Source organism: Pongo pygmaeus, chromosome 6 (genome assembly GCF_028885625.2).
Source record: "Pongo pygmaeus isolate AG05252 chromosome 6, NHGRI_mPonPyg2-v2.0_pri, whole genome shotgun sequence".
Lineage (NCBI taxonomy): Eukaryota > Metazoa > Chordata > Mammalia > Primates > Hominidae > Pongo > Pongo pygmaeus.
This window is the reverse complement of record NC_072379.2, coordinates 116520459-116547012: the sequence shown is the minus strand read 5'-3', so window position 1 is coordinate 116547012 and position 26554 is coordinate 116520459. Positions and strand designations below refer to the sequence as shown.

At 37.2% G+C, this 26554-nt stretch overlaps 1 protein-coding gene across 3 annotated transcripts in view; it reads left to right on the top strand.

Annotated features, from left to right (window-relative positions):
• Positions 1 to 26554, top strand: part of CTTNBP2 (cortactin binding protein 2) — a 175017-nt gene that overhangs the window by 58863 nt on the left and 89600 nt on the right. For all 3 annotated transcript variants that reach the window (XM_054496022.2, XM_054496024.2, XM_063667792.1), the window contains exon 3: positions 3746 to 3970. In XM_054496022.2, the coding sequence (XP_054351997.1) occupies positions 3746 to 3970 (225 nt within the window). The remainder of the gene's footprint in view (positions 1 to 3745; positions 3971 to 26554) is intronic.

Below are 26554 nucleotides of genomic sequence, written 5' to 3'. Positions count from 1 at the left end.
ACAAATACAAAGCTACTGTTTTTACCCTTAAAGGAATCTAATGTACATATTTTATACTTCGTAAAGGCTAAATGTCAGTCCATATTTGTGAAGCAAGTAAATTGGTGGTTTTAGGCTGGCACGGAGACTCACTCCTGTAATCCCAGCACTTTGTGAGGCTGAGGCAGGAGGATTGCTTGAGCTTAGGAGTTCAAGATCAGCCTGAGCAACATAGTGAGACTTCATCTCTACCAAAAATTTAAAAATTAGCTGGGCGTAGTGGCACATGCCTATAGTCTCAGCTACTCGGGAAGCTGAGGTGTGGGAAGATCACTAAAGCCTGAGAGTTCAAGCCTACAGTGAGCTGTGATCACGCCACTGCACTCCAGCCTGGGTGGCAGAGCAAGACCCTATCTCAAAATAAATAAGTAGGCAGTTTTATGTTTATGAACCTGTACGTGTATCATTATACAACATTTTCAGCAGAAAAAAATTCATCTGCATTTAACAGTGTCACAATGTGACTCAGTTAAAACTAGTAATTTTAAAATAAAAACAAACACAACAAAAATACACATGTAAAAAACTATTTCACACCAGTTTAAAAAAAAAAAAAAAAGAATTAAATGCTTTTTGACCATAAAATCTGTTGGGTAAAACTGGAACTAGGTCTGTGATATATGTATTTACCTCTCATATTATACAAAAAATTAATTTTAATTTTTAATCTACTTATCAAAAAGTTTACTCAGACTTAATAACCTGTGTGTTAAGAAATTGCTTGATTAGTGTTACAAGTACTGTACATCATAAAATATGTTGTGTGGGTGAGTAGACACCAGGTAATTACAATGGGTTTTTAAAATGTCAGTTTCAGCAGATAACTCATCATAATAAATATCAGATACTAAAGTGAGGACCAAGATGCAAATTTTCGTAAGAAACATTTAAAAGCTAGTGTTGACTTTTAAACCTTTCATCCACATTGAGAGTATAAAATAATGTAGTTTTTGGAGATCAAAGAAAGATTTCTATCAGAGAGCATTTCTCTGCAGAGAATTGTGCTGTGAGTCCTGCCTCATCCAGTTGCTTCTCCCTTCATCTGAAGAGAGAAGGGGTTCAGAGAGACTTTTGAATGACAGTAGGTTTTTCCTGCAGATCTTGGTGGGCTCAGTGGAGGTGGGGCTGAACGAGCAGTCATTCTGCGGACGTGAAAGGGAGATAGATGCGGGGATCATCTTGTAGAGACTCCCAGCTTTTGTTTAGATAAAGATCCATGAGTGTTTCCTGTAGACCATGTCGGGCCATGGTCTTGAAAGGGTAGGTATGAGATTAATTCAGGTCCTGTTCAATAGGGAAGTCTGGAGAGAACATGGGACCTCGGTTGTCAAAAGGTGGATTCCAAATGCTAAGGAGAGTATGCAGGTCTTGGCTTCATGAGTGTGCAACCTGTGCAGTCACAAAGGCCATGCATTTAGAAGGGCCTCTTGTCTGGTGAAATGCTGTGCTGTTGCCATATTGAAATGCTTAATAATTTTGAACAAAAAGCCCATGTCTTCATTTTGCAGTGGGTCCTGCAGATTATGTAGTTTGTCCTACATTTATGGCCTACATTGAAGAAACTGTAGATGAAGGGGTCCCAGCAGTGCAAAAGGGGGTGTTCCTCTAAGAAATCACCAAGCACTTCATGGGAAAAGAATAGACTTTAAATATTCTTCCCACTGGGTTGGTAAAGCTGGCTGACCACCTGAACCAGTCAGGTACGACATTCCTGCTCCCTTCACCTCTCCTGTATCATCTACCTCCAGTCCTTTCCAACCCAGAGATGACTAAAACAGCTTAGAGGAGGAGAAGGTTTTGGGAAGAGGAGAGAGGTTTTCATATATATACCTCTTGGCCGAGTGGTAAATGTTAGCCTGCAGCAGATGCTAGCTGAGAAAAGGAAGTTGCCGTACCACTGAATAAAGATGGACATTCTAATAATCAAATTGAGGCTATTTTGACTCAAAGTGACTGTAGGTCTTTTATTAAATTAAAACGATTAGAAAAAACATAGAATTATCCAAATGTTCATCCAAGGGTGGGAGAAGAACTACTACACTGAATAAATATTAAGAAAAATGTGAAGGACAAAATGAAATTGCTTTTGAAATTGCATCTCTTAAGTGATACTTATTCAGTGTATTGATTACATAATTGAATTTATAGAATCTAGAAACACGAAGTGCTTTTAACTCATCAACCTTATCTTTTAAGTTTAAAGTGGTCTTCTGAAAGCTAGCTTAAATTTAATGGTGAAACTGGACTTTTTGTAATTTTATTTCTTAATCTAAGTTGATGATAAGGAAAGAAATGTTAGATTTTTCCCATTTGTCATTAGATTTGTGTTTATTTAGTTGTTGGCTTGCTGATAGTGGCCTAAAATGGAAAAGTGTAGTTTTCCAATTCAGTTCCCTTTAAAGTATGGAACTGTATGGATTAATAATATTTCTTCAGAAAACATGTTTAATGTTTTGGACAAATAAGCGTGATTTATTATAACTTAATTTTTCTACTGGCAGTGACATAGTTTTTTTTCATTCTAGTGGCTATTCCAAAATGACCTGAATTAGGAAAATGTTGCTAGTTTTTAATACATTTCTACTGCTATTTTCCATTTTTATGCAATGACTTTGTAGGCTAATTATAGAAAATTGCATTTGGTCCTCATTACGTGGGTGTGAAATTAACTTTGTCGCTGATGGACTGACATTTAGAGTATAATTAAGTTGCATACTTTCCTGGGATTCTGTGAACTATATTTTAATGCCCTTCAGTGAGAAGGAGATAGATGCCTTTTTAAGTTTTCTGAAGGCTGTTGTAGTTGGTCAAATTTTATAAACTATGAATATTGTGATTTATTTTTACATTAAAAATTTTAATTTTTTTAATTAAATTTTTACATTAAAAATTTCACGAAGAATTTTCTTCTTACCAGACATCCATGTGATTTCCTTCTGGCTATAAAAAACTTACAGGGGATTTTTTGTATGCGTGATTTAACCTGATATTATTTTAAATGTAAGTTCTATCGATATAGAGGTAATTTTATTTTTGAACTTTTGCTGAAAATTATTTTAATTGTCAATATTTCTGATTTTACATTAAATTAGAAAAGACTAGGTGGGGCATGGTGGCTCCCAGCACTTTGGGAGGCCGAGGCTGGGGGATTACTTGAGCCCAGGAGTTTGAGACCAGCCTGGACAACAAAGTGAGATCCCATCTTAATTAAAAAATCAAAAAAATTAGCTGAGTGTGGTGGCATGCACCTATAGTTCCAGCTATAAGACAGGCTGAGGCAGGAGGATTGCTTGAGCCCAGGAGGTTGAGGCTGCAGTGAGCTGTGATTGTGCCACTGCATTCCAGCCTGGATGACAGAGCAAGACCCTGTTGGGCGGGGCAGAGGGGTGGGGGTGTAAAAAAAGACTGCTGCTTAAATTCTGATCCTTGAGGAGTAGAGCATCATAGTAAATAACTATATTAGCATCATTTGCAATGTAAAATACAATATTCTTAAAGGAAGAAAATTTGAAAGCAGATGGAATGGCATTCCAGGCTAGTGGAGACTGGGGGCCACTTTTGCCTCTCACTCACCACTGACATCATAAGCCATTACTCACAGCAGTTGGGAATACCATTTGGAAGTGTAATCACAAAACCTTCTTATAAATATCTTTCTGTATATTTTCATTTCTTTCTTCAATACATTTCTCTAATTTTGTTCCAGGCTCGCAGGAAGGAGGTATTTATCCAGGAACGGTATGGGAGATTTAATCTAAATGACCCGTTCCTGGCACTCCAGAGAGACTATGAAGCAGGTGCTGGTGACAAAGAGAAGAAGCCAGTTTGTACCAACCCCCTCTCCATCCTTGAAGCAGTCATGGCCCACTGCAAGAAAATGCAAGAAAGGATGTCCGCACAGCTGGCTGCTGCTGAGAGCAGACAAAAGAAGGTATTGAGACGTTCAAATGGTCATTTTCCCCACAACATGGTGTCGAATGAGGAGATCATCTCCAAAGTTGTTTGTTCTTAAGTATTATATTTTCAGACAGGATTGCAATAAGTACCTAGAAGTGCAAGAGGCTGACAGATTCTTTAAGCCAATGTAACCTAGTGTTTAAAATGTAACTCAAAATAACACTAAACCATAAAGGAAGTATAACAGAAAAATTATGTTTCTGATAATGGTTACTTTGATACTTTCTTTTTTTTTAAATTTTATTATTATTATGCTTTAAGTTTTAGGGTGCATGTGCACAATGTGCAGATTAGTTACATATGTATACATGTGCCATGCTGGTGTGCTGCACCCATTAACTCGTCATTTAGCATTAGGTATATCTCCTATTGCTATCCCTCCCCCCTCCCCCCACCCCACAACAGTCCCCAGAGTGTGATGTACCCCTTCCTGTGTCCATGTGTTCTCATTGTTCAATTCCCACCTATGAGTGAGAATGTGCAGTGTTTGGTTTTTTGTCCTTGCCATAGTTTACTGAGAATAATGATTTCCGATTTCATCCATGTCCCTACAAAGGACATGAACTCATCATTTTTTATGGCTGCATAATATTCCATGGTGTATATGTGCCACATTTTCTTAATCCAGTCTATCATTGTTGGACATTTGGGTTGGTTCCAAGTCTTTGCTATTGTGAATAGAGCCGCAATAAACATACGTGTGCATGTGTCTTTATAACAGCATGATTTATAGTCCTTTGGGTATATACCCAGTCATGGGATGGCTGGGTCAAATGGAATTTCTAGTTCTAGATCCCTGAGGAATCGCCACACCGACTTCCACAAGGGTTGAACTATTTTACAGTCCCACCAACAGTGTAAAAGTGTTCCTATTTCTCCACATCCTCTCCAGCACCTGTTGTTTCCTGACTTTGTAATGATTGCCATTCTAACTGGTATGGGATGGTATCTCATTGCGGTTTTGATTTGCATTTCTCTGATGGCCAGTGATGATGAGCATTTTTTCATGTGTTTTTTGGCTGCATAAATGTCTTCTTTTGAGAAGTGTCTGTTCATGTCCTTTGCCCACTTTTTGATGGGGTTGTTTGTTTTTTTCTTGTAAATTTGTTGGAGTTCTTTGTAGATTCTGGATGTTAGCCCTTTGTCAGATGAGTAGGTTGTGAAAATTTTCTCCCATTTTGTAGGTTGCCTGTTCACTCTGATGGTAGTTTCTTTTGCTGTGCAGAAGCTCTTTAGTTTAATTAGATCCCATTTGTCAATTTTGGCTTTTGTTGCCATTGCTTTTGGTGTTTTAGACATGAAGTCCTTGCCCATGCCTATGTCCTGAATGGTAATGCCTAGGTTTTCTTCTAGGATTTTTATAGTTTTAGGTCTAACGTTTAAGTCTTTAATCCATCTTGAATTGATTTTTGTATAAGGTGTAAGGAAGGGATCCAGTTTCAGCTTTCTACATATGGCTAGCCAGTTTTCCCAGCACCATTTATTAAATAGGGAATCCTTTCCCCATTGCTTGCTTTTCTCAGGTTTGTCAAAGATCAGATAGTTGTAGATATGTGGCGTTATTTCTGAGGGCTCTCTTCTGTTCCATTGATCTATATCTCTGTTTTGGTACCAGTACCATGCTGTTTTGGTTACTGTAGCCTTGTAGTATAGTTTGAAGTCAGGTAGCGAGATGCCTCCAGCTTTGTTCTTTTGGCTTAGGATTGACTTGGCGATGCGGGCTCTTTTTTGGTTCCATATGAACTTTAAAGTAGTTTTTTCCAATTCTGTGAAGAAAGTCATTGGTAGGTTGATGGGGTGGCACTGAATCTATAAATTACCTTGGGCAGTATGGCCATTTTCACGATATTGATTCTTCCTACCCATGAGCATGGAATGTTCTTCCATTTCTTTGTATCCTCTTTTATTTCACTGAGCAGTGGTTTGTAGTTCTCCTTGAAGAGGTCTTTCACATCCCTTGTAAGTTGGATTCCTAGGTATTTTATTCTGTTTGAAGCAATTGTGAATGGGAGTTCACTCATGATTTGGCTCTCTGTTTGTCTGTTATTGGTGTATAAGAATGCTTGTGATTTTTGTACATTGATTTTGTATCCTGAGACTTTGCTGAAGTTGCTTATCAGCTTAAGGAGATTTTGGGCTGAGACAATGGGGTTTTCTAGATATACAATCATGTCATCTGCAAACAGGGACAATTTGACTTCCTCTTTTCCTAATTGAATACCCTTTATTTCCTTCTCCTGACTAATTGCCCTGGCCAGAACTTCCAACACTATGTTGAATAGGAGTGGTGAGAGAGGGCATCCCTGTCTTGTGCCAGTTTTCAAAGGGAATGCTTCCAGTTTTTGCCCATTCAATATGATATTGGCTGTGGGTTTGTCATAGATAGCTCTTATTATTTTGAGATACGTCCCATCAATACCTAATTTATTGAGAGTTTTTAGCATGAAGCGTTGTTGAATTTTGTCAAAGGCCTTTTCTGCATCTATTGAGATAATCATGTGGTTTTTGTCTTTGGTTCTATTTATATGCTGGATTGCATTTATTGATTTGCATATATTGAACTAGCCTTGCATCCCAGGGATGAAGCCCACTTGGAAACATGGTGGATAAACTTTTTGATGTGCTGGTGGATTCGGTTTGCTGGTATTTTATTGAGGATTTTTGCATCAATGTTCATCAAGGATATTGGTCTAAGATTCTCTTTTTTGGTTGTGTCTCTGCCTGGCTTTGGTATCAGGATGATGCTGGCCTCATAAAATAAGTTAGGGAGGATTCCCTCTTTTTCTGTTGATTGGAATAGTTTCAGAAGGAATGGTACCAGTTGCTCCTTGTACCTCTGGTAGAATTCGGCTGTGAATCCACTTGGTCCTGGACTCTTTTTGGTTGGTAAGCTATTGATTATTGCCACAGTTTCAGAGCCTGTTATTGGTCTATTCAGAGATTCAACTTCTTCCTGATTTAGTCTTGGGAGGGTGTATGTGTTGAGGAATTTATCCATTTCTTCTAGATTTTCTAGTTTATTTGTGTAGAGGTGTTTGTAGTATTCTCTGATGGTAGTTTGTATTTCTGTGGGATCGGTGGTGATATCCCCTTTATCATTTTTTATTGCGTCTGTTTGATTCTTCTCTTTTTTTCTTTATTAGTCTTGCTAGTGGTCTATCAATTTTGTTGATCCTTTCAAAAAACCAGCTCCTGGATTCATTAATTTTTTGAAGGGTTTTTTGTGTCTCTATTACCTTCAGTTCTGCTCTGATTTTAGTTATTTCTTGCCTTCTGCTAGCTTTTGAATGTGTTTGCTCTTGCTTTTCTAGTTCTTTTAATTGTGATGTTAGGGTGTCAATTTTGGATCTTTCCTGCTTTCTCTTGTGGGCATTTAGTGCTATAAATTTCCCTCTACACACTGCTTTGAATGTGTCCCAGAGATTCTGATATGTTGTGTCTTTGTTCTCGTTGGTTTCAAAGAACATCTTTATTTCTGCCTTTATTTCGTTATGTACCCAGTAGTCATTCAGGAGCAGGTTGTTCAGTTTCCATGTAGTTGAGCGGTTTTCAGTGAGTTTCTTAATCCTGAGTTCTGGTTTTATTGCATTGTGATCTGAGAGACAGTGTGTTATAATGTCTGACCTTTTACATATGCTAAGGAGAGCTTTACTTCCAAGTATATGGTCAATTTTGGAATAGGTGTGGTGTGGTGCTGAAAAAAATGTATATTCTGTTGATTTGGGGTGGAGAGTTCTGTAGATGTCTATTAGGTCTGCTTGGTGCAGAGCTGAGTTCAATTCCTGGGTATCCTTGTTAACTTTCTGTCTCGTTGATCTGTCTAATGTTGACAGTGGGGTGTTAAAGCCTCCCATTATTATTGTGTGGGAGTCTAAGTCTCTTTGTAGGTCACTCAGGACTTGCTTTATGAATCTGGGTGCTCCTGTATTGGGTGCATATATATTTAGGATAGTTAGCTCTTCTTGTTGAAGTGATCCCTTTACCATTACATAATGGCCTTCTTTGTCTCTTTTGATCTTTGTTGGTTTAAAGTCTGTTTTATCAGAGACTAGGATTGCAACCCCTGCCTTTTTTTGTTTTCCATTTGCTTGGTAGATCTTCCTCCTTCCTTTTAATTTGAGCCTATGTGTGTCTCTGCACGTGAGATGAGTTTCCTGAATACAGCACACTGATGGGTCTTGAGTCTTTATCCAATTTGCCAGTCTGTGTCTTTTAATTGGAGCATTTAGTCCATTTACACTTACAGTTAATATTGTTATGTGTGAATTTGATCCTGTCATTATGATGTTAGCTGGTTATTTTGCTCATTAGTTGATGCAGTTTCTTCCTAGCCTCGATGGTCTTTACAATTTGGCATGATTTTGCAATGGCTGGTATCGGTTGTTCCTTTCCATGTTTAGCGCTTCCTTCAGGAGCTCTTTTAGGGCAGGCCTGGTGGTGACAAAATCTCTCAGCATTTGCTTATCTGTAAAGTATTTTATTTCTCCTTCACTTATGAAGCTTAGTTTGGCTGGATATGAAATTCTAGGTTGAAAATTCTTTTCTTTAAGAATGTTGAATATTGGCCCCCACTCTCTTCTGGCTTGTAGAGTTTCTGCCCAGAGATCTGCTGTTAGTCTGATGGGCTTCCCTTTGTGGTAACCAGACCTTTCTCTCTGGCTGCCCTTAATATTTTTTTCCTTCATTTCCACTTTGGTGAATCTGACAATTATGTCTTGGAGTTGCTCTTCTTGAGGAGTATCTTTGTGGCATTCTCTGTGTTTCCTGAATTTGAATGTTGGCCTGCCTTGCTAGGTTGGGAAAGTTCTCCTGGATTATATCCTGCAGAGTGTTTTCCAACTCGGTTCCATTCTCCCTGTCACTTTCAGTTACACCAATCGATGCAGATTTGGTCTTTTCACATAGTCCCATATTTCTTGGAGGCTTTGTTCATTTCTTTTTATTCTTTTTTCTCAAAACTTCCCTTCTTGCTTCATTTCATTCATTTCATCTTCCATCACTGATACCCTTTCTTCCAGTTGATCACATGGCTCCTGAGACTTCTGCATTCTTCACGTAGTTCTTGAGCCTTGGCTTTCAGCTCCATCAGCTCCTTTAAGCACTTCTCTGTATTGGCTATTCTAGTTATACATTCATCTAAAGTTTTTTCAAAGTTTTTAACTTCTTTGCCTTTGGTTTGAGTTTCCTCCTGTAGCTCGGAGTAGTTTGATCATCTGAAGCCTTCTTCTCTCAGCTCGTCAAAGTCATTCTCCGTCCACCTTTGTTCTGTTGCTGGTGAGGAACTGCGTTCCTTTGGAGGAGGAGAGGCACTCTGCTTTTTAGAGTTTCCAGTTTTTCTGCTCTGTTTTTTCCCCATCTTTGTGGTTTTATCTATTTTGGTCTTTGATGATGGTGATGTACAGATGGGTTTTTGGTGTGGATGTCCTTTCTGTTTGTTAGTTTTCCTTCTAACAGACAGGACCCTCAGCTGCAGGTCTGTTGGAGTTTGCTAGAGGTCCACTCCAGACTCTGTTTGCCTGGGTATCCACAGCGATGGCTGCAGAACAGCAGATTTTCGTGAACCACGAATGCTGCTGTCTGATCGTTCCTCTGGAAGTTTTGTCTCAGAGGAGTACCCGACCGTGTGAGGTGTCAGTCTGCCCCTACTGGGGGGTGCCTCCCAGTTAGGCTGCTTGGGCGTCAGGGGTCAGGGACCCACTTGAGGCAGTCTGCCCGTTCTCAGATCTCCAGCTGCGTGCTGGGAGAACCACTGCTCTCTTCAAAGCTCAGATGGAAATGCAGAAATCACCCGTCTTCTGCATCGCTCACGCTGGGAGCTGTAGACTGGAGCTGTTCGTATTTGGCCATCCTGGCTGCCCTCTGATACTTTCTTTAAAATCTCTCTCTCTGTATGTTTTTGGACTTCCTAGTGCCTTCTAGAAAACATGCTTAGCTGCTAGGTAGGTTAATCCAGTGATGCAACCAGGACTCTCTGATCATATGGTAACATCCCAACTTACTGTATCCAGCTTCTGTCTAAAATAGTTATTTGCAATTAGAAATTATTTTACTATTTCTTATTTTTGGCAGGGGGAAATGAAAATAACATGAAGAAAATGGAATTCACGTTTGCATGGTATATCCAGTCTCACAATGTGTCATCTTAAAGTCCTGGTTAGTGTCAGACTCACCTCTGGGGTGTGATAGCTGTGTCAGCTGCAGACCTCAAGCCTCCTGCTCACATGTGTTTCATTTAAAGCAACCTCCTCCTCCTCTCCCCCTCCCCCACCACCACACACATATTCCTTTCACTTGAGTATCTGCTTCAAAGAGTACAAAGTTCAGTGAAAACTTGTGATGATCAGCCATAAGGAAATAGAAATTTAAATTTTGCCCTTCTGATATGCTGCCAAGACTATCAATGCCTTTTATTAGAAAAGAGAGTGAGAAAGCTAGAAGCTCATGCTGTGTGGTTTGATTAAAATTAAAACTAATATGTTCTCTCCACCATTATTATTAAAGCATAAATTAAAATGTTTCTTTTATTTGGCCTATTCAGAGAACTTCTAATATCTCATATGTAACACCTAGTTGATGGTTAACCTGAATGCACTATACTTATAAATATTTATGATACATATTGTCATTTCATGTGTGTCTTTTCCCTGAAATTTCATCTTTACATTAACATATAAATGTCAGTGTTCTGGTGTAGGTGCTGCATAAAAGGAAACATTTTTCTCAGTATTTTGCATGGTAGAAAACTAAAGCACTGAGTAAAAGAAAAATAGAAGGCTTTCCATAGATGTCAGGCAAAATCAGAATTTTACTCTGGACTCTACAAAGCCCTGCAGACAACCACTAAGATATCTGGAGGTTTTCAAAACTCCCCACAAACCACATACACAAGAGCTAATGAATTTCAGCTGATGTCACTGAAACTCATTTGTATTTCTTGGATGGGATACATTGCATTTATGCCTGTAATGTGTCAAATGAGTTATTTCATAATAAATTATTTCTGCTGGACTTTATACTGCGTTATAAAAAATTAAAACATTTTGTTGTCATTGAATATATAAAAAATACTTTCCTAAAATTTTACTTCTGTTCTGCCTTTAACAAAACTCATTTCTCTTTTAGGAGAGAAAAAGAACACTTCTATTTGGATCAAAGATTTTATTATCTAGCTGATTTTTTTTTAAATCAACTTACATCCTGTTTGTTTCTGAATGACTGGGTCATTTCCAACCTGGCTGATAGTGAAAGGAAATTGTTTCTGTCCTATGGGTCCTGAGAGGCTAATATAAAATGAGCCAGTGGTGTGTCTCCCATGTATAATGGGAATACAGGAGTCCTTTATAGCCAAGTTCATTGGCTGTGTCGTCTTAGTGAAGGGTTTCTCTGACAGGGAGTGCTACATTTTGTCCTTAAAAAATATTATATTTTAGTAGATTATAGTGTATGAGAAGAGTTATAATTTGTACTCTTACCCTGTGTCTTAAAAAGAAAATACCGTATCAGCTGATGAAAGCAGAAACACCAAAGTCATCTCTTTAACAACAAAATTACCTGTCACCTTTAGTCCTCTGAAAGCAAATATTTTAACCAAATGTCTTCAATTCCCTCGCATGTAGAGTAAATTGCAGCTTTAGACATCTAAAAGCCATAAGGAAAAAAATCCATTATTTTAAATGAGTTCAGTTCTTTAAATCACTGCCAGAGCAAATGTCTGGAAAAGCAAAGGCTCCATTATCTATGATTCAAGTATTTATTATCTGACATCGGGCATATCTCTTTGGTAATTCTAAGACACTTGGCCTGAGCGCTGCTCTGGTTTGCCTCTCAGGGCAGGAGAACAGGGTCCGTGCTCATTCATGCGTTGGCTTCTGCTGCGACTACGAATAGGCGGGTTAACTGTTTGGTAATTTGTGTGCCAGGGAAATTTGGGCAAGAGTCAATTTGGCAAATGGACTGAGGCTCTGAAGCCACTTTGAATAAGCTAATGAGTAATCATCATGGGGAACTTTGCCTCCAGTAATCCACTTCCCATTTTGAGCCAGTAACCCAGGGTGGAATTATATTTGGAGGTTTTTTTGTTTTTTTTTTTAATAATCTTGTCTATCATCTTTTAATAGAATTTCCATTCTGATTTCTTTGAACAGTAGGGAGGAAATCTATATATTTTCAAACATTTTCTTCACATTCAGGAAGTATAAATTCTAGCCCTGAAGAAGGAAAGACCTTTTAATTTGATCAGAACTTTGAATCGGTGTAGCCAAAATAATAACCAGGAAATTCAGAGGAGGAGCAATTCTTTTCACCAGTGAAAAAACTAAAAATAACTGTGTGTATTAGATACAGCTCCTTCTACGTGGCAGCTCAATATAAATAGGTGAGTTGCATGACAATAGATGCCTCAGACAGGATTCTTAGTTTTGAGCTGGTGAAGCCAATGTTCATTGAGAAGGCAGAAAGGGCATTTGTTGACTGGTTTATAGAAATAGTTGGCTTACATCATGGTTCAGCATGGCTAGCAAAGCCTAGAGGACTAGCTCTTCCCAGCCAGCATCACAAACAAGTACCCTCTGCAGAGCTAGTCTGCAGCAGGAGATGCTTCTGCTGATGAGAAATGGATGCTGCAGCTTGCTTTTCACCCTGTTGGTGCCAGACAGCACCAGTGCCCTCACTGCTCCAAATTCTGAGTGGTCCCTCCCCAGGTCCTTCTTTTTTGTATCACTCATTTCCTATTTGAAGCCTAAGACAGGTGCATATCATTAGCCAAGCTTAGACTACACAGAAGACCAGGAAAGCAACTACTGGACATATTTAGCTTCTACAGGGGAGAATCATAAAGTAGAGGATCCTCCTAACATAGGAAGGCGTTTCCAGTGCTAGACAACCGAAGAAATGGAAATGAGTCAGAAAAGAACAAAATATTTGTTTTGTTTCCTTGATTTCATATGCCCATTTCTTCTTACAATTGTACTTTATTCTGCCATTTTTATTCCATGCTGTCTGCTTCATTATATATTGCTTACCACATATATAAATGTATTTTCATTTTAAATTGCTTTTTAGACTTTCATTCAGTAATAACATGGTAGAGAATCATATGTAATAAAATTGTCAGGAGAGGATTTAGGACATTTTGCACATGAAAGATTATTTAGCTCATTCCTGAGTCTTTTTTGTTGCATTGTTACATTACAAAATGCATTTTGATTCCCCAGGAGCATTGCAGAGCCTTTGTCAAGGGGGAGTTGGAGATTGAGATCTGTGGTTCTGAGTAGAAATTTCAAGGAGAGAGCAGTTTGCCTGATCTGTGTAAATAGAAATGAGCCAGCCGGGCATGGTGGCTCACCCCTGTAATCCCAGCACTTTGGGAGGTCCAGGTGGGTGGATCACGAGGTCAGGAATTCAAGACCAGCCTGACCAACATGGTGAAACCCCGTGTCTACTAAAAATACAAAACTTAGTCGGGTGTGGTGGCATGCGCCTGTAATCCCAGCTACTCAGGAGGCTGAGGGAAGAGAATCACTTGACCCCGGGAGGCAGAGCTCGCAGTGAGCCGAGATCGCACCATTACACTCCAGCCTGGGCAACAGAGTGAGACTCTGTCTCAAAAAAAAAAAAAAGGAAAAAAGAAAGAAATGAGCCAAACCTCTGTTTCCAGGGCTTGCCTTCCCACTCTTGAAACTCTAGATTCTAGATTAAGAGGGAGGGGCAGATGAGAACTGTATAGCCCAGATCACTGAATGTTAGCCACAGCCCCTTTGAAATTAAAAATGAAAGGAAAAAAAATGAAAAGATCTCTTAATATATCTTGTTGTTATGTATTTGTTTACCAGATTGAGCAGATGGGTTGGAGTGCCCAGGGAGAGAAGAGGACAGGGATGCAATGAGCCTTAAAAGATTTTGGGAGAGCAATCAAGAGTATGGTTAAATGTCGTAAGAATATTTTGTGGTGTGGCAGATATGCACTCTGCTTTCTCAATTTATAAATGGCCGTAATTGCTTTCCTCTCAGTTTTCCACTTTGAATTAGAACTAATTGCCTTTACATCGCTGCTTTGCTCCCACCTACATAGTTTTCCCTTTCATTCTATAAAACCATGTGCTTGGTGCCTCTTCATTCATAGCTTCCAGTTTGGGTGCTATTCTTGGAGCACACCCACTTTCTCACTACCAGTGAAGCTGTGTTCATTCTTCTGAGCTCTTCCACACAATCCACTGCTTTTTGCAAAAGAGTTTGGTGTTACTGCTCCATGCAAAGTTTCCCTCAGCCCCTACTTGAAAGTGGTTTGAAGGAGATATAAATTCAACAATAACATAACAAAGTCACCTGGAACTCCATAATTTATGTATACTGTGGTTCCTTTTTAACTTAGTATGTGGTCCTGCCATCTGATCATCTCTTTAAAATTTGTGTAGTCCTACAATCAAATAAGTGGAATTTATGGATTTTCATATCCTTCGTAGTTTCTAGTGTGGTTCCTTGTACACAGTTTAGATATTTTCTCTTCAAAAGTTCTTTAAGACATTGCTTGTGATAATGTGTGAACAAATTAATACCAAGATGACTCAAATTTAAACAAGTGCACATTCACTGCTGTTATACTGACCTGAACAATTTTTTTAAAAATCTGTTACTGGAAACTACTTTATTGATGATAGGAAAAAATATAGGAAAGAGTCAACGACTCTTGATGGTGATAATGACAGGAGGTTTCAAAATTATATGATTAAATTCAGAGAGCTTAAGGGATTCCCCTGAGATGTAATGAGCTCACAGTGTATGCCATGTCCTATTAAATCAACTCATTTGATCCTTAGGATAGTGTTATTACATACAGTAGAGGCTATTATTATTGCATTTTAAGCATAAGTAAATTAAGGTCACAGAGAAGTTGAACAGCTGTGCCTATTGGCTTGAAGACAAGCAGTCTGCCTTCAGAGTCCACATACTTAACTGCTGTGTGAGGGCGACTTTCCTATAGCCACTCGGTGGCAGAACTCAGATCTCCTGCTTCTCAGCCTTCCTATATGTACTGTATTTCTTCCTGACTGCTAGAAAAGTTGAAAATCCTTAATACTATGGATTCTTTGTGATTTTTATGTCATTCCCTCAAGCCACTTAAGATTGAGAGACACAGATTTTAACACATGTATTCCCCCATAACTCTACAATCAAGAGAATATCCCAAAGTTTAGAGGGAAAAAATGCCTATATGATATTGGATCAAAAGACCAGCTCTAAAACCCTTATTAAATGTATGATTGATCTAGTTCATGCTTCAAAAAGAGCTAAAAACATGAAGGTCAGGTATTCAAAAGGCATTCAAAATGTATTAATAAAGAATGAAGCAATCAAGAACAGAGGCCACAGAAAAGATTTTGCTTTAAATGGGTCATTTTTCTACGTATCATGGAGAATGAACATGCAGGAAATTTTTTATTTTAAGTTCCAGGGCACATGTGCAAGACATGCAGGTTTGTCCCATAGGTAAACATGTGCCATGGTGGTTTGCTTCACCTGTCAACCCATCACATCGGCATTAAGGTCAGCCTGCATTAGCTATCCTTCCTGATGCTGTACCCCCGCCATGCCCCAACAGGCCCCAGTGTGTGTTGTGCCCCTCCCTGTGTCTATGTGTTGACATTGTTCAGCTCCCACTTATAAGTGAGAACATGCAGTGTTTGGTTTTCTGTTCCTATGTTAGTTTGCTGAGAATAATAGCTTCCAGCTCCTTCCATGTCCCTGCAAAGTATGTGATCTTGTTCCTTTGTATAGCCTTATAGTATCCCATGGTGTATATGTACCACATTTTCTTTATCCAGTCTGTCACTGATGGGCATTTGGGTTGATTCCATGTCTTTGCTATTGTGAATAGTCATATATGAAATTTATAATAGTGAGTTAGGACTTTTCAGTTTGATCACAGTTTGATCAGCTTTTGCATGTTTGGTAGAAATACCATGTCTGTGATGTTGTGGTTTTCATAGTACATAAGATTCAAAAGGCATATGATCACCAGAAAAAAAAATGTTTGTTGTATACACTAGTGGTTTGAGAAACTTACTGGCTTATAACATTTATTAAAATTGAAGCCAGGCTTGGCTGGGTGCAGTGGCTCACACTTGTAATCCCAGCAGTTTGGGAGACTGAGGCAGGTGGATCACTTGAGATCAGGAGGTTGAGGCCAGCCTAGCCAACGTAGTGAAACCCCGTCTCTACTGAAAATACAAAAATTAGCCAGGTATGATCTCGTATACCTGTAGTCTTAGCTACTCAGGAGGCTGAGGCAAAAGAATCTCTCGAACCCAGGAGGCAGAGGTTGCAGTGAGCTGAGATCGCCCCACTACACTCCGGTCTGGGCAACAGCAAGACCGTATCTCATTCATTCATTCATTCATAAATAAATAAATAAATAAATAAATAAATAAATAAATAAAGGCCAGGCGTTTGAACATCAAAAAGCAGTTATTCAAGTATTAATCTGCCATACGAAATTATTAAAAATCATGCATCATGATTTACATATATTTACCTTTTTTTAATGACAAAATATAGTTCCTTCTTCAATGCCATTTGGTACCCATTTCTTCAAGAATATTATTGGCTCTCTTCTCCCTGCAGTAGCCTTTTCTGGTTTCCTGGGGTAATGCTTTAACTCTGTAAGTCTCCTGGTGCATTCTTCTCTACAATCTGATTCTCACCCTCTCTTTACTTATGTCTCTTGATGGGTTCCAGACACACCTTTTTGGATGAGTCACAACTCCCTTAATACATAAAAAAGTCATTCTTCCTTGGTCTTTCTTTTCATTTTTAAACTTTATTTTGAAGCTTTTTAAAAAATAATTTCAATTTTATTTTAGATTTAGGGGGAACATGTGCAGGTTCACATTGGCATATTGTGTGATGCTGAGGTTTGGGGTATGATTGATCCTGTCACCCAAGTAGTAAGCATAGTACCCAATAGGTAGTTTTTCAGTCCTTTCCCCTTTCCCTTCTTTTGGAGTCCTCAGCATCTATTGTTCCTATCTTTTTATGTGTACCCAATGTTTAGCTTCCACTTACAAGTGAGAACTTATGGTATTTGGTTTTCTGTTCTTGCATTAGTTCACTTAGAACAATGGCCTCTATCTGCATCCATGCTGCTGTAAAGGACATGATTTCATTCTTTTAGGTGGCTGTGTAGTATTCCATAGTATGTATGTACCACATTTTCTTTATCCAGTTCACTGTTGATGGGCACCTAGGTTGACTTCATGTCTTTGCTGATTGTGAATAGTGCTGAGATAAACATAGGCATGCACGTGTCTTTTTGGTAGAACAATGTATCTTCCTTTGGGTATATACCTAGTAATGGGTTTGCTGGGTTGGATGGTATGTCTAAGTTCTTTGAGAAATCTCCAAACTGCTTTCCACAGTGGCTGAACTAATTTACATTTCTACCGACAGTGTGTAAGTGTCCTCTTTTCTCCACAGCCTCTTCAGCATCTATTATTTTTTGACTTTTTAGTAATAGCCATTTTGACTGGTTTGAAGTGGTATCTCATTGTGGTTTTGATTTGCATTTCTCTGATATTAGTGATATATAGAGCATTGTTTCATGTTTGTTGACTACTCGTATATCTTCTTTTGAGAAATGTCTGTTCATGTCTTTGCCCACCTTTTTAATTGGGTTATTTGCATTTTCCTTGTTGATTTAAGTTATTTGTAGATTCTGGATGTTAGACCTTTGTCAGATGCATAGTTTATGAATATTTTCTCTTATTCTTTAGAGTGTTTACTCATTGAGTGTTTCTTTGGTCATGTAGAAGCTTTTTAGTTTAATTAGGTCCCATTTTTGCTTTCGAGGTCTTAGCCATAACTTTTTTTTTTTTTTTTTTTTGGCCAATGCTGAAGTCTAGAATGGTATTTCCTAGATTTTCTTCTAGGATTTTTATAGTTTGAGATGTTATGTTTAAATATTTGATCCATCTTGAGTTATTTTTTGTGTATGTTGAAAGGTGTAGATGCAGTTTTGCTCTTCTGCATATGACTATTTTGAGGCTTTTAAAAGAAATCCTTCCTCATATCCAAGTGATTACCGTATCTGTTTCTTACATAATTGTAATTTCCCTCTATTGTAGTGCCACTTACATTTTCCAAACTTTTAATTTTGATATAATTTGAACCTTACAGAAAAGTTGCAAGAATAGTACGGTATCAGCATTCTTTACCCAGATTCACAGTTGTTTATATTTTATCTAATCTGCTTTATTTTTTCCTTCTCCTTTACACACATGCATGTGTGAGCACACACACACAGATATTTTTTTCCAAACCATTAGAGAATAAATTAAAGACGTATGCTTTTTTACTCCTAAATATTTTGATGTATATTTACTAAGAATAGGGACAATCTCTTACATAATCACCATACAGTTTTTTAAAATCAGGAAATTTATCATTGAGACAGCATTTTTTCTAATCCACATATTCATTTCCCCCCAGTTGTTCCAATAATGGTCTTTGTAGCAATTATTTTCCCAATTCAAGATCAGGCATTGCATTTAATTGTTATTTCTCTTTAGTCTCCTTTAAGCTGCAACAGTTCTTCAATCTGTCTTTGCTTTATTTACCTTGATATTTCTGAAGAGCATGGGCTAGGTATTTTGTAAAATGTCACTCAATTCAAGTTTGTCTAATGTTTCCTGATGATTTTATTCAGCTTTTGCATGTTTTCGTCACTATTTAGTTGTTATTGTTCCTTTTGTGTTAGTAACTAATTTGTGGAGAAATATGTTGATATTCTTTAAATATCTTATTCATTAAATGTTCACCTGCTAGTTTTAGAATCCACTGATGATTTTCCAACCCCATTATTCCTTCTGCATTTTTTATGTGGCATTCTACTGTAAGGAAAAGCTTTTCTTTCTACCCTGTTTACTTGTTTATTACATCAGTATGGAGTCATGAATGCCTATTTGATGAGTTCGAAACTTACCATCACTATCTGTCCCAGATTTGGCCACTGGGAGCCGTCTTAAGCTGGCTCCTTCTATATATTCTCATCATTTTTGAGCACTTGCAGCAAGATACTCCAGGCTCATTTTGTGTTTTCTTTAACCCAATGCTTAGAATTAGGTATTTCTTCCAGGAGCACTGTTTCCTATTTAATGGGAGATGGTACTTAGCAACAAATCTGGAGCTAGGAAATTACATATATTTATTATATTCATATGTACACAAAACATAGCTATATATCTTGTCTGTCTATGTATCAAGCTGTCAGTATACTGACACTGACATTCCTGAATCTAATTCCAAGCCATAGAGTATATGCCAGTCCTTTTTCTATTTATGACTCCTTTTTTCCACCAGTGAGAAACCCGATTTTCACTGTACTTCAGTATATTTACTTATTTACTGAAGCGAGGAACACACAGAGTAGTTTCAGAATTACTTACTCATACCGCTGTATAAAGCCAAAATGAAAACCTGGAATTCAAAATTAGTTTACAGATTCTTAAGGAAAAGTTTACAGGAAGTACAGTTCACATATCTTAAATCTAAAACTTAATGAGTTTTGAAAATGCATACATGTGGGTAATCTGTGCATCCCCCACCCCACCAACAAGATATAGAATATTTCCATCACCACATAAAAAGGTTCCTGCAGTACCTCCCCAATAAGTCCCTCCCCCAACTCAGGAAACTGCTGAGCACTATTCTGATTTTTTCATCATGGATTAGTCTTACCTGTATTACAATTTTAGGTAAACGATGACTATTGTTTTAATAGTTAGCCTTAAATTCAGGAGCTGTTAGTCTTCCAGCTTTGTTTGCTTTATCTAAATTGTTTGGCTAGTCTAGATCCTTTGGGCTTCCCTACAAAAAAAAAATTAAAGGCAGTTTGGCTTCTCCAAAAGTTTGCAGGGATCAAAATTTCACTGAATCTATAGACTAATTTTGTGAGAACTGACATCTTAGTAAAGTGGAGTCTTCCAACCCATAATTGTAGTACATTTCTCCATTCATTTAGATCTGTAATTTCTCTTTTTTTTTTATTTATTTATTTTTTTTTCTTTTTCTTTTTTTCTTTTATTATTATTATTATTATTATGATTATTATACTTTAGGTTCTATGGTACATGTGTGCAATGTGCAGGTAAGTTACATATGTATACATGTGTAATTTCTCTTAGCAACATTTGGCTTCTATCAGTGTAGTGGTCTTAGAAGTCATTTGTTGCTGTTACTCATATTTTATTTTTTGATGCTATTGTAAATAGCATTATTTGTTTAAGAATTTCAAATGTTTGTTGTTAATGTGCAGGTATTCAATTGACTTTGTATGTTCACACTGTATTCTGTAATCTTGCTATATTACTTAAATAGTTCTAGCCATTATTTTGTATATTCATGATTTTCTAGGTTAAAAATATAAAATATATGATCTATAGAGAACAGTTTACTTATTTCTTTCCAAATTATTTGCCTGCCTGCCTTTTTCTTCTTCCACACCACTGCCCTGGAATTATTGTAGTGACTAGAACCTCCAGTGCAATGTTGAATAGAAGTAGTGAAAGTAGACTTTATTGTCTTTTTCTTAGGGAAAAGATATTTCATGTTTCATCATTAAGTACAATGTTAGTTGTGCTTTTCATAGATGCTCTTTATCTCATTTGAGGTTTCATTCTATTCTTTGTTGGAAGGTTTTTTTTTATCATGAATGGTTTTGATTTAAAAAAATAGTTTATTTGCATTTGTTGACATAATCCTGGTGTTTCTTTTTTATATTTTAATATATTGAGTTACACAGATTGATTTTCAAATATTAAGCCAACTTAGAACCCTAAGGTAAATCTCACATGGTCACCTTTTTATTACTTTTTTTATATATTGGTGGATTTCATTTGCCTATATTTTGCTAAAGAGTTTTGTGTCTGTGTCCAAGGGAGATGTTTTTTCTGTAAATTTTTAAAAAATTTTGTTTTGTATAAAGGTAATTTTTTTGTTCATAAAGTGAAGTGGAAGTCTTTTCTATTTTATGAAAGGGTATGTATAAGTTTGGCATCATTTTTTTTTCTTCAATGTTTTCTAGAACATCAGTACAGCCTTATAAGCTAGGAGTTTTCTTTGGGAAGATGTTTTTAATTGTGAATTTAGTTTCTCTTAAAAAAATGTAAAGCCATTCCAATTTTCTGTGTCATTTTGTGTAATTTCTGAAAGTGTAGGTTTCAGAGGATTTTTTAATTTGTTGAACTTATTGGCACAAAGTTATCCTTTTAATATTTCTTTATTCTGTAGTGATATCCCCTCTTTCATTCCTGTTATTTGTAATTTGCTTTTTTCTCTATTTCTAAATCTGTTTTTCTACATATTTAGCAATATTATTAATCTTTTAGATGAGACACAATTTTTGGCTTTGTTAATTTCTCTATCATTTATTTCTTCTGTTTCATCAGTTTCTTTGGTATTTGATTCCTTCTATTTTGGATTTACTTTGCCCATCTTTTCCTAGCTTCTTAAGGTGAAACTAGGATGATTGATTTGAGGCAGCTCTTCTAAGGTAAACATTTAAAGCCATATCGGCCTTAGCTGCTTTTAGATGCTCTGCTTTCACTGAGTCCCACAAATTTTGGTATGCTGTGTTCTTATATTCATTCAGCCCCAAATATATTCTAAATTACTTTGTGATTTCCTCTTAACCCTCTTTACTATTTAGCAATATATTGTTTTATTTTTGAATTTTGAGGTTTTCTTAATATCTTATGATTTATTTCCAGTTTAATTCTGCTCTAGTCAGAGAACACATTCTATAAGATTTTAGCCTTTTGAAGTCTGTTGGTTTGGTAGTTCTCAATAGCTCAGCAAGTGCGTTTGAAAAGAATATCTTTTGTAGTTTTGGTATATTCTACCCTATGAATATCAATGGCCAGGTGATTTTTGTAGTGTTTTCAGATATACTATTTATATTCTTGCTGAGCTTTTTAATCTAGGTTTTTTAAGTGAGATATTGTTATTATTGTAGATTTGTCTGTTTTTCCTGTATTTCTGTCAGGTTCTGCTTTGTATATTTTAGAGAAAATTATCACCATTGCCTTCATTTATGTTGCAGATTCTCTGTATGTAATATGTCTTTAATTTTTTGGCTAATTTCAAGATTATTTGTCTTCGTTTTCAGCAGTTTTACTATGATGTGCGTAGGTATAACTTTATATTTTTCTGCTTTGAAATTGCTGAGCTTTCTGGATTTGTAAGTTTGCCTTTTTAATCAAATTTGTAAATTTTTCTTTTTTTTTCTTTTATTATTATTATTATTATTATTATTATTATTATTATTATTATTATTATACTTTAGGTTTTATGGTACATGTGCCCAATGTGCAGGTAAGTTACATATGTATACATGTGCCATGCTGGTGCGCTGCACCCACCAACTCGTCATCTAGCATTTTTTCTTCCAAGATATTTTTCTTCTGCATTCTATCTTTTTTCTCTTTTTGGAACTCCAGTTCATGGAATTTAAACCAGTTTATATTGCCCTAGATATAAATAAGATGCTGTTCAATTTTTTTCAATCTCTTTTTCTATGCTCTTCAAATTGAATACTTTCTTTTGCTTTATTTTCAAATTAATTATTTTTCTTCTGCTCTCTCAAATCTGCTATTAAGCCCATTCAGTGAACTTTTTGTCAGTTTAGATATTACACTTATCAGTTCTGTTTGTACATTTGGTTCTTTTTTTATAGTTTTCATTTGTATGCCAGGATTCCCCTTCCCCTCATTTATTATGACCATATTTTCTTTGAAAATGGCTGCTTTAAAATCCTTGTCGCTAATTCCAGCGTGGATCATCTTGGGCCAGTTTTTATTGACTACTTTTCTCTAGACTAGGATTCACTTTTTCTTAATTTCATTGTCTAGTAATTTCTTATTGTATACTGAACACTGAGGATGATATGTTGCAGACTCTGGGTTCTGTTACCTGCTGAAGAGCTGTACTTTGTTCTAGTAAGCAGTTAACCTGGTTAGATTCATATTCTGTCTCCTTGCAGTTGGCAACATCTGAGGTCTTTGCTCAGCTCTGTCAGACATTCAGCAGCCACCTTCTGTCATTCTGTGGGGTCTGCCCCATGAATGTGTAATTCAAGGATCAAACAAGGATGCTGGTAAACCGTGGCAACCTCAGTTTCATCCTCTGACTCCTCAAGCCCATATCACCAGTGCATTGTACTTGAGCTTCAGCTGCCAGTGCTACCAGAATAGGGAATTGCCTCCAGCTGAGCAGCTACACGAAGGCAAATCTTATCCAATGCTATTGGCTCCTTTCTCACAGGAGGGTTTACTCTTCTCTCATTTCTACCTCTTTTATTGCTCTCAAGAGCCTTTAAATCGCTATGTTTTATATGTTTTTCAAGGGGTTATAATTATTATCTGCAGGAGAATTAGTCTAATAACCATTGCTTCTCCATTACTGGTAGCAGAACTTTCTCTGATATATTTCATAATTGCTAAATTATAACCCCTATCTAACTTATAAAAACATTCATCTACATATTTAATGTGGTGTATTCTCTAGATTTTTGTATGCCTCTAGTGTGTTTTCAGAGGAAGAAATATAGTGCAAAGTCACACACACATTTTAAAATAATACAAGTAGCTATTGTGTTATGAATTGAAAACTTAGTATTTTTTAGTGCCAGGCACTATGTTATGTGATTTACATGTGTTGTCTTATTTAAAACCATAAAATAACATAATTAGGATCATACAGAACCAATTTTTAGAGAACTTACCAAGGTCACACAGTTAGTAAGTTCGGGATCAGAATTTAGTACTACATCTCTTATTCTCTTAAGTACACTTAATTTGTCTTTGAGCTGAAATGGTCAAAGATTTTTTAATATAAAAATTATTTTTAAAGTATGGGAGTATGTTATTTAGTACTACATCTCTTATTCTCTTAAGTACACATAGTTTGTCTCTGAGCTGAAATGGTCAAAGATTTTTTAATATAAAAATTATTTTTAAAGTATGGGAGTATGTTATTTAGTACTACATCTCTTATTCTCTTAAGTACACATAGTTTGTCTCTGAGCTGAAATGGTCAGAGATTTTTTAATATAAAAATGTTTATATACTGTGTTTATATAATGTGATTGGAAGGCTCCTGTAGAGAAAAGGGTGTTTAATATTTTAAAAAGAGCAACATAATAACGGATGGAGCGAGTCCCAGAGGAGACGGGAGAGAATGAAGTTAATTGCTGAAGGAAAGTCCAACACTGAGCAGATGGAAACCTTTCACCCTTAGATTGAAGGGAAGGAAATATGGATTGGTGTTGCTATGAAAAAGCTTAAAGGAGGAGATAGGATGAAGAGGGGGAGTGAGTGAGTTTGAATGTTTTTGATAAAGGAGTCTGTAAAGAGAGACTAAGTCAGTTGAGTGGTCACTGGGTGAAGATTTGGGGAAAGGCAGAGGTTTGAAATATCCCTTGTAGTAAATGGCAGAGGAAGCTGAATAAAGTTAAGTAGAGTGAGTGATGGTTGGGAGTCAGAGGTTGAGTTTGGAGCCATGTGTTTATAGGTATATCAATTGTGAGGTTTCCTCTGTGCTCTGCTCTCTGTGGTAAACTTTTTTTTAAGACGTGTATTAGTTTGAGATAGGATTTACAAAGCACAAGTGATGGAGGACAAGGATAGAAAAGAATTACAGATGCTTTTATAATAGTATAGTTTTCTGTATAAATATCTGAGGTTAGCTGAGTTGCTCTCCACTTGGAACTCCTTCTCAATTTGATTCTGAAAGATGATGATCCATAGTGCAGAATTACTGTGGACAAGATGTGAGATACGATGAGAAAAACCTGAGACAGGTAGAACCCGGAGTGATTGCCATGACTGACACTCATTAGCTGGATGACATTAGGAAAAACACTAATATGGCCTCTAGTTATTGTTTTGTAAGATGAAGGTAGCTCTTAAAATTCTGTACCTTCAGAGGCAAATGATGAAATTTGTATTTTAATAATAAGCGGAAAATTGGCCTAGTTTATGTTTTTCTTACATTGCTATAAGAATTTTTTTTTGTTGGGGTTAGTATAAAATACGATTTAAATTTTCTTAATAGTTCTAACTTTGCATATGCCTTCTAATACCAGTCTGTTATTTGGTGCATCTCAGAAGAGTTCAATGTGTTTTAGTTAATAATATGTCAAATTTGTGCAAGGCACCCACGTGAATAAGATATACATATAAAAACAGTATATGACAACACTATTGTTCCCCAATCTTACCTAATCAACTTATGAATTACTCCCAAAATTTTATCCAGTAGAATAAAGTATATGTGTAATTATGCTTGAGGAATAATTTATATTCCTTATCATCTATTTATGAGACATATCCCAATGCTATTTAGCAATTGTTTGTCAAAGCAGGAAGCATCCCAGTGAAAAGAAACACTATCTCTGACCATTAATTGTATAGCAAGCCATTTTCTCCTTTTGGTCCCATGACTGACCGTGAGGGGAAAGGAGTCGTGGATTTTTGTAACAGGGTAAGAAACAGGAATATCCTCAGGACTTACAGATCATGAGAGTATCTTCCTCTGTTATTGATGACAAAAATTTGACTCAAATAAGTAGTGACTCTCTTGAGAGGATATTTGTGTTTAACATCTAGAGGAGAAAACAAATCCTATCCACATCTTTATAATCAGGTAGATCTACTTTAACCTTTAGGAACCATAAGGCCCGTTATGGACCGCCAGTGGAACATTTCACTAGTTGGGGAAGTGAAGTGTGTGGGCCAACCTGGCTTCTGTATCCCAGCTTGGGGTGTGTCCTTTGTCCTTCATGAGCCCCTCATGACAGATGCTCCCCTGGACGAAGTGAGAAATTTGCAGGAACATGTTAGACTAGTGCCGCTGTGAGGCTGCCCACGTAGCCAGAAAGCCCATCAGTAACGGAAGTTGATTGTTATCAGTGGAACTATGTTAATTTCAGCTCATTCATTCAATATACAATTTATTAAGCACCACTGTGTGCCAGCTACTGTTCTAGGTCTTAAGGACACAGTCCCTGCCCTCAGTAAAGTCACATTTGGGGTGGGGGGGTGCAGGCAGGTAGTGAACAAAGGTTGATAAACACAAGGGTGGGAGTTTATCAACTGTTATTTCCCACAGGGTGGTGAGGGAAGGCCTCATTGTAAAGGTGACAGCTGAGCAGAAGTCTGGAAGAAATGAACAAGCCAACCTCTTGTGCTATTGGGAGCTTTTGTGTATATTAGAAAGCCCCATCTGGAGAAAGAAAGGCTTTGAAAGCTCCCTATCTAGGCTGATCAGTTAGAAAAAAGATTTCACTCTGGAAAGCACCAATCCTAAGGGCCTGTGGCTTGGTGAACAGACAGTGCCTTTCTGTGAAGGAAAAAACACCCCTGTCTTCATGCCTGGGCAGGCAGCTGGGTGAGTAGGGAAATCCAAGGAAGGGAGAGAGGGCTGGAGTTTTGCTCCTACTCACCCTCCCACAGGTCACTCTTGTGCCATGCACACGTGGCTTACTGCGGGAGCACTACGGGAAGATGTG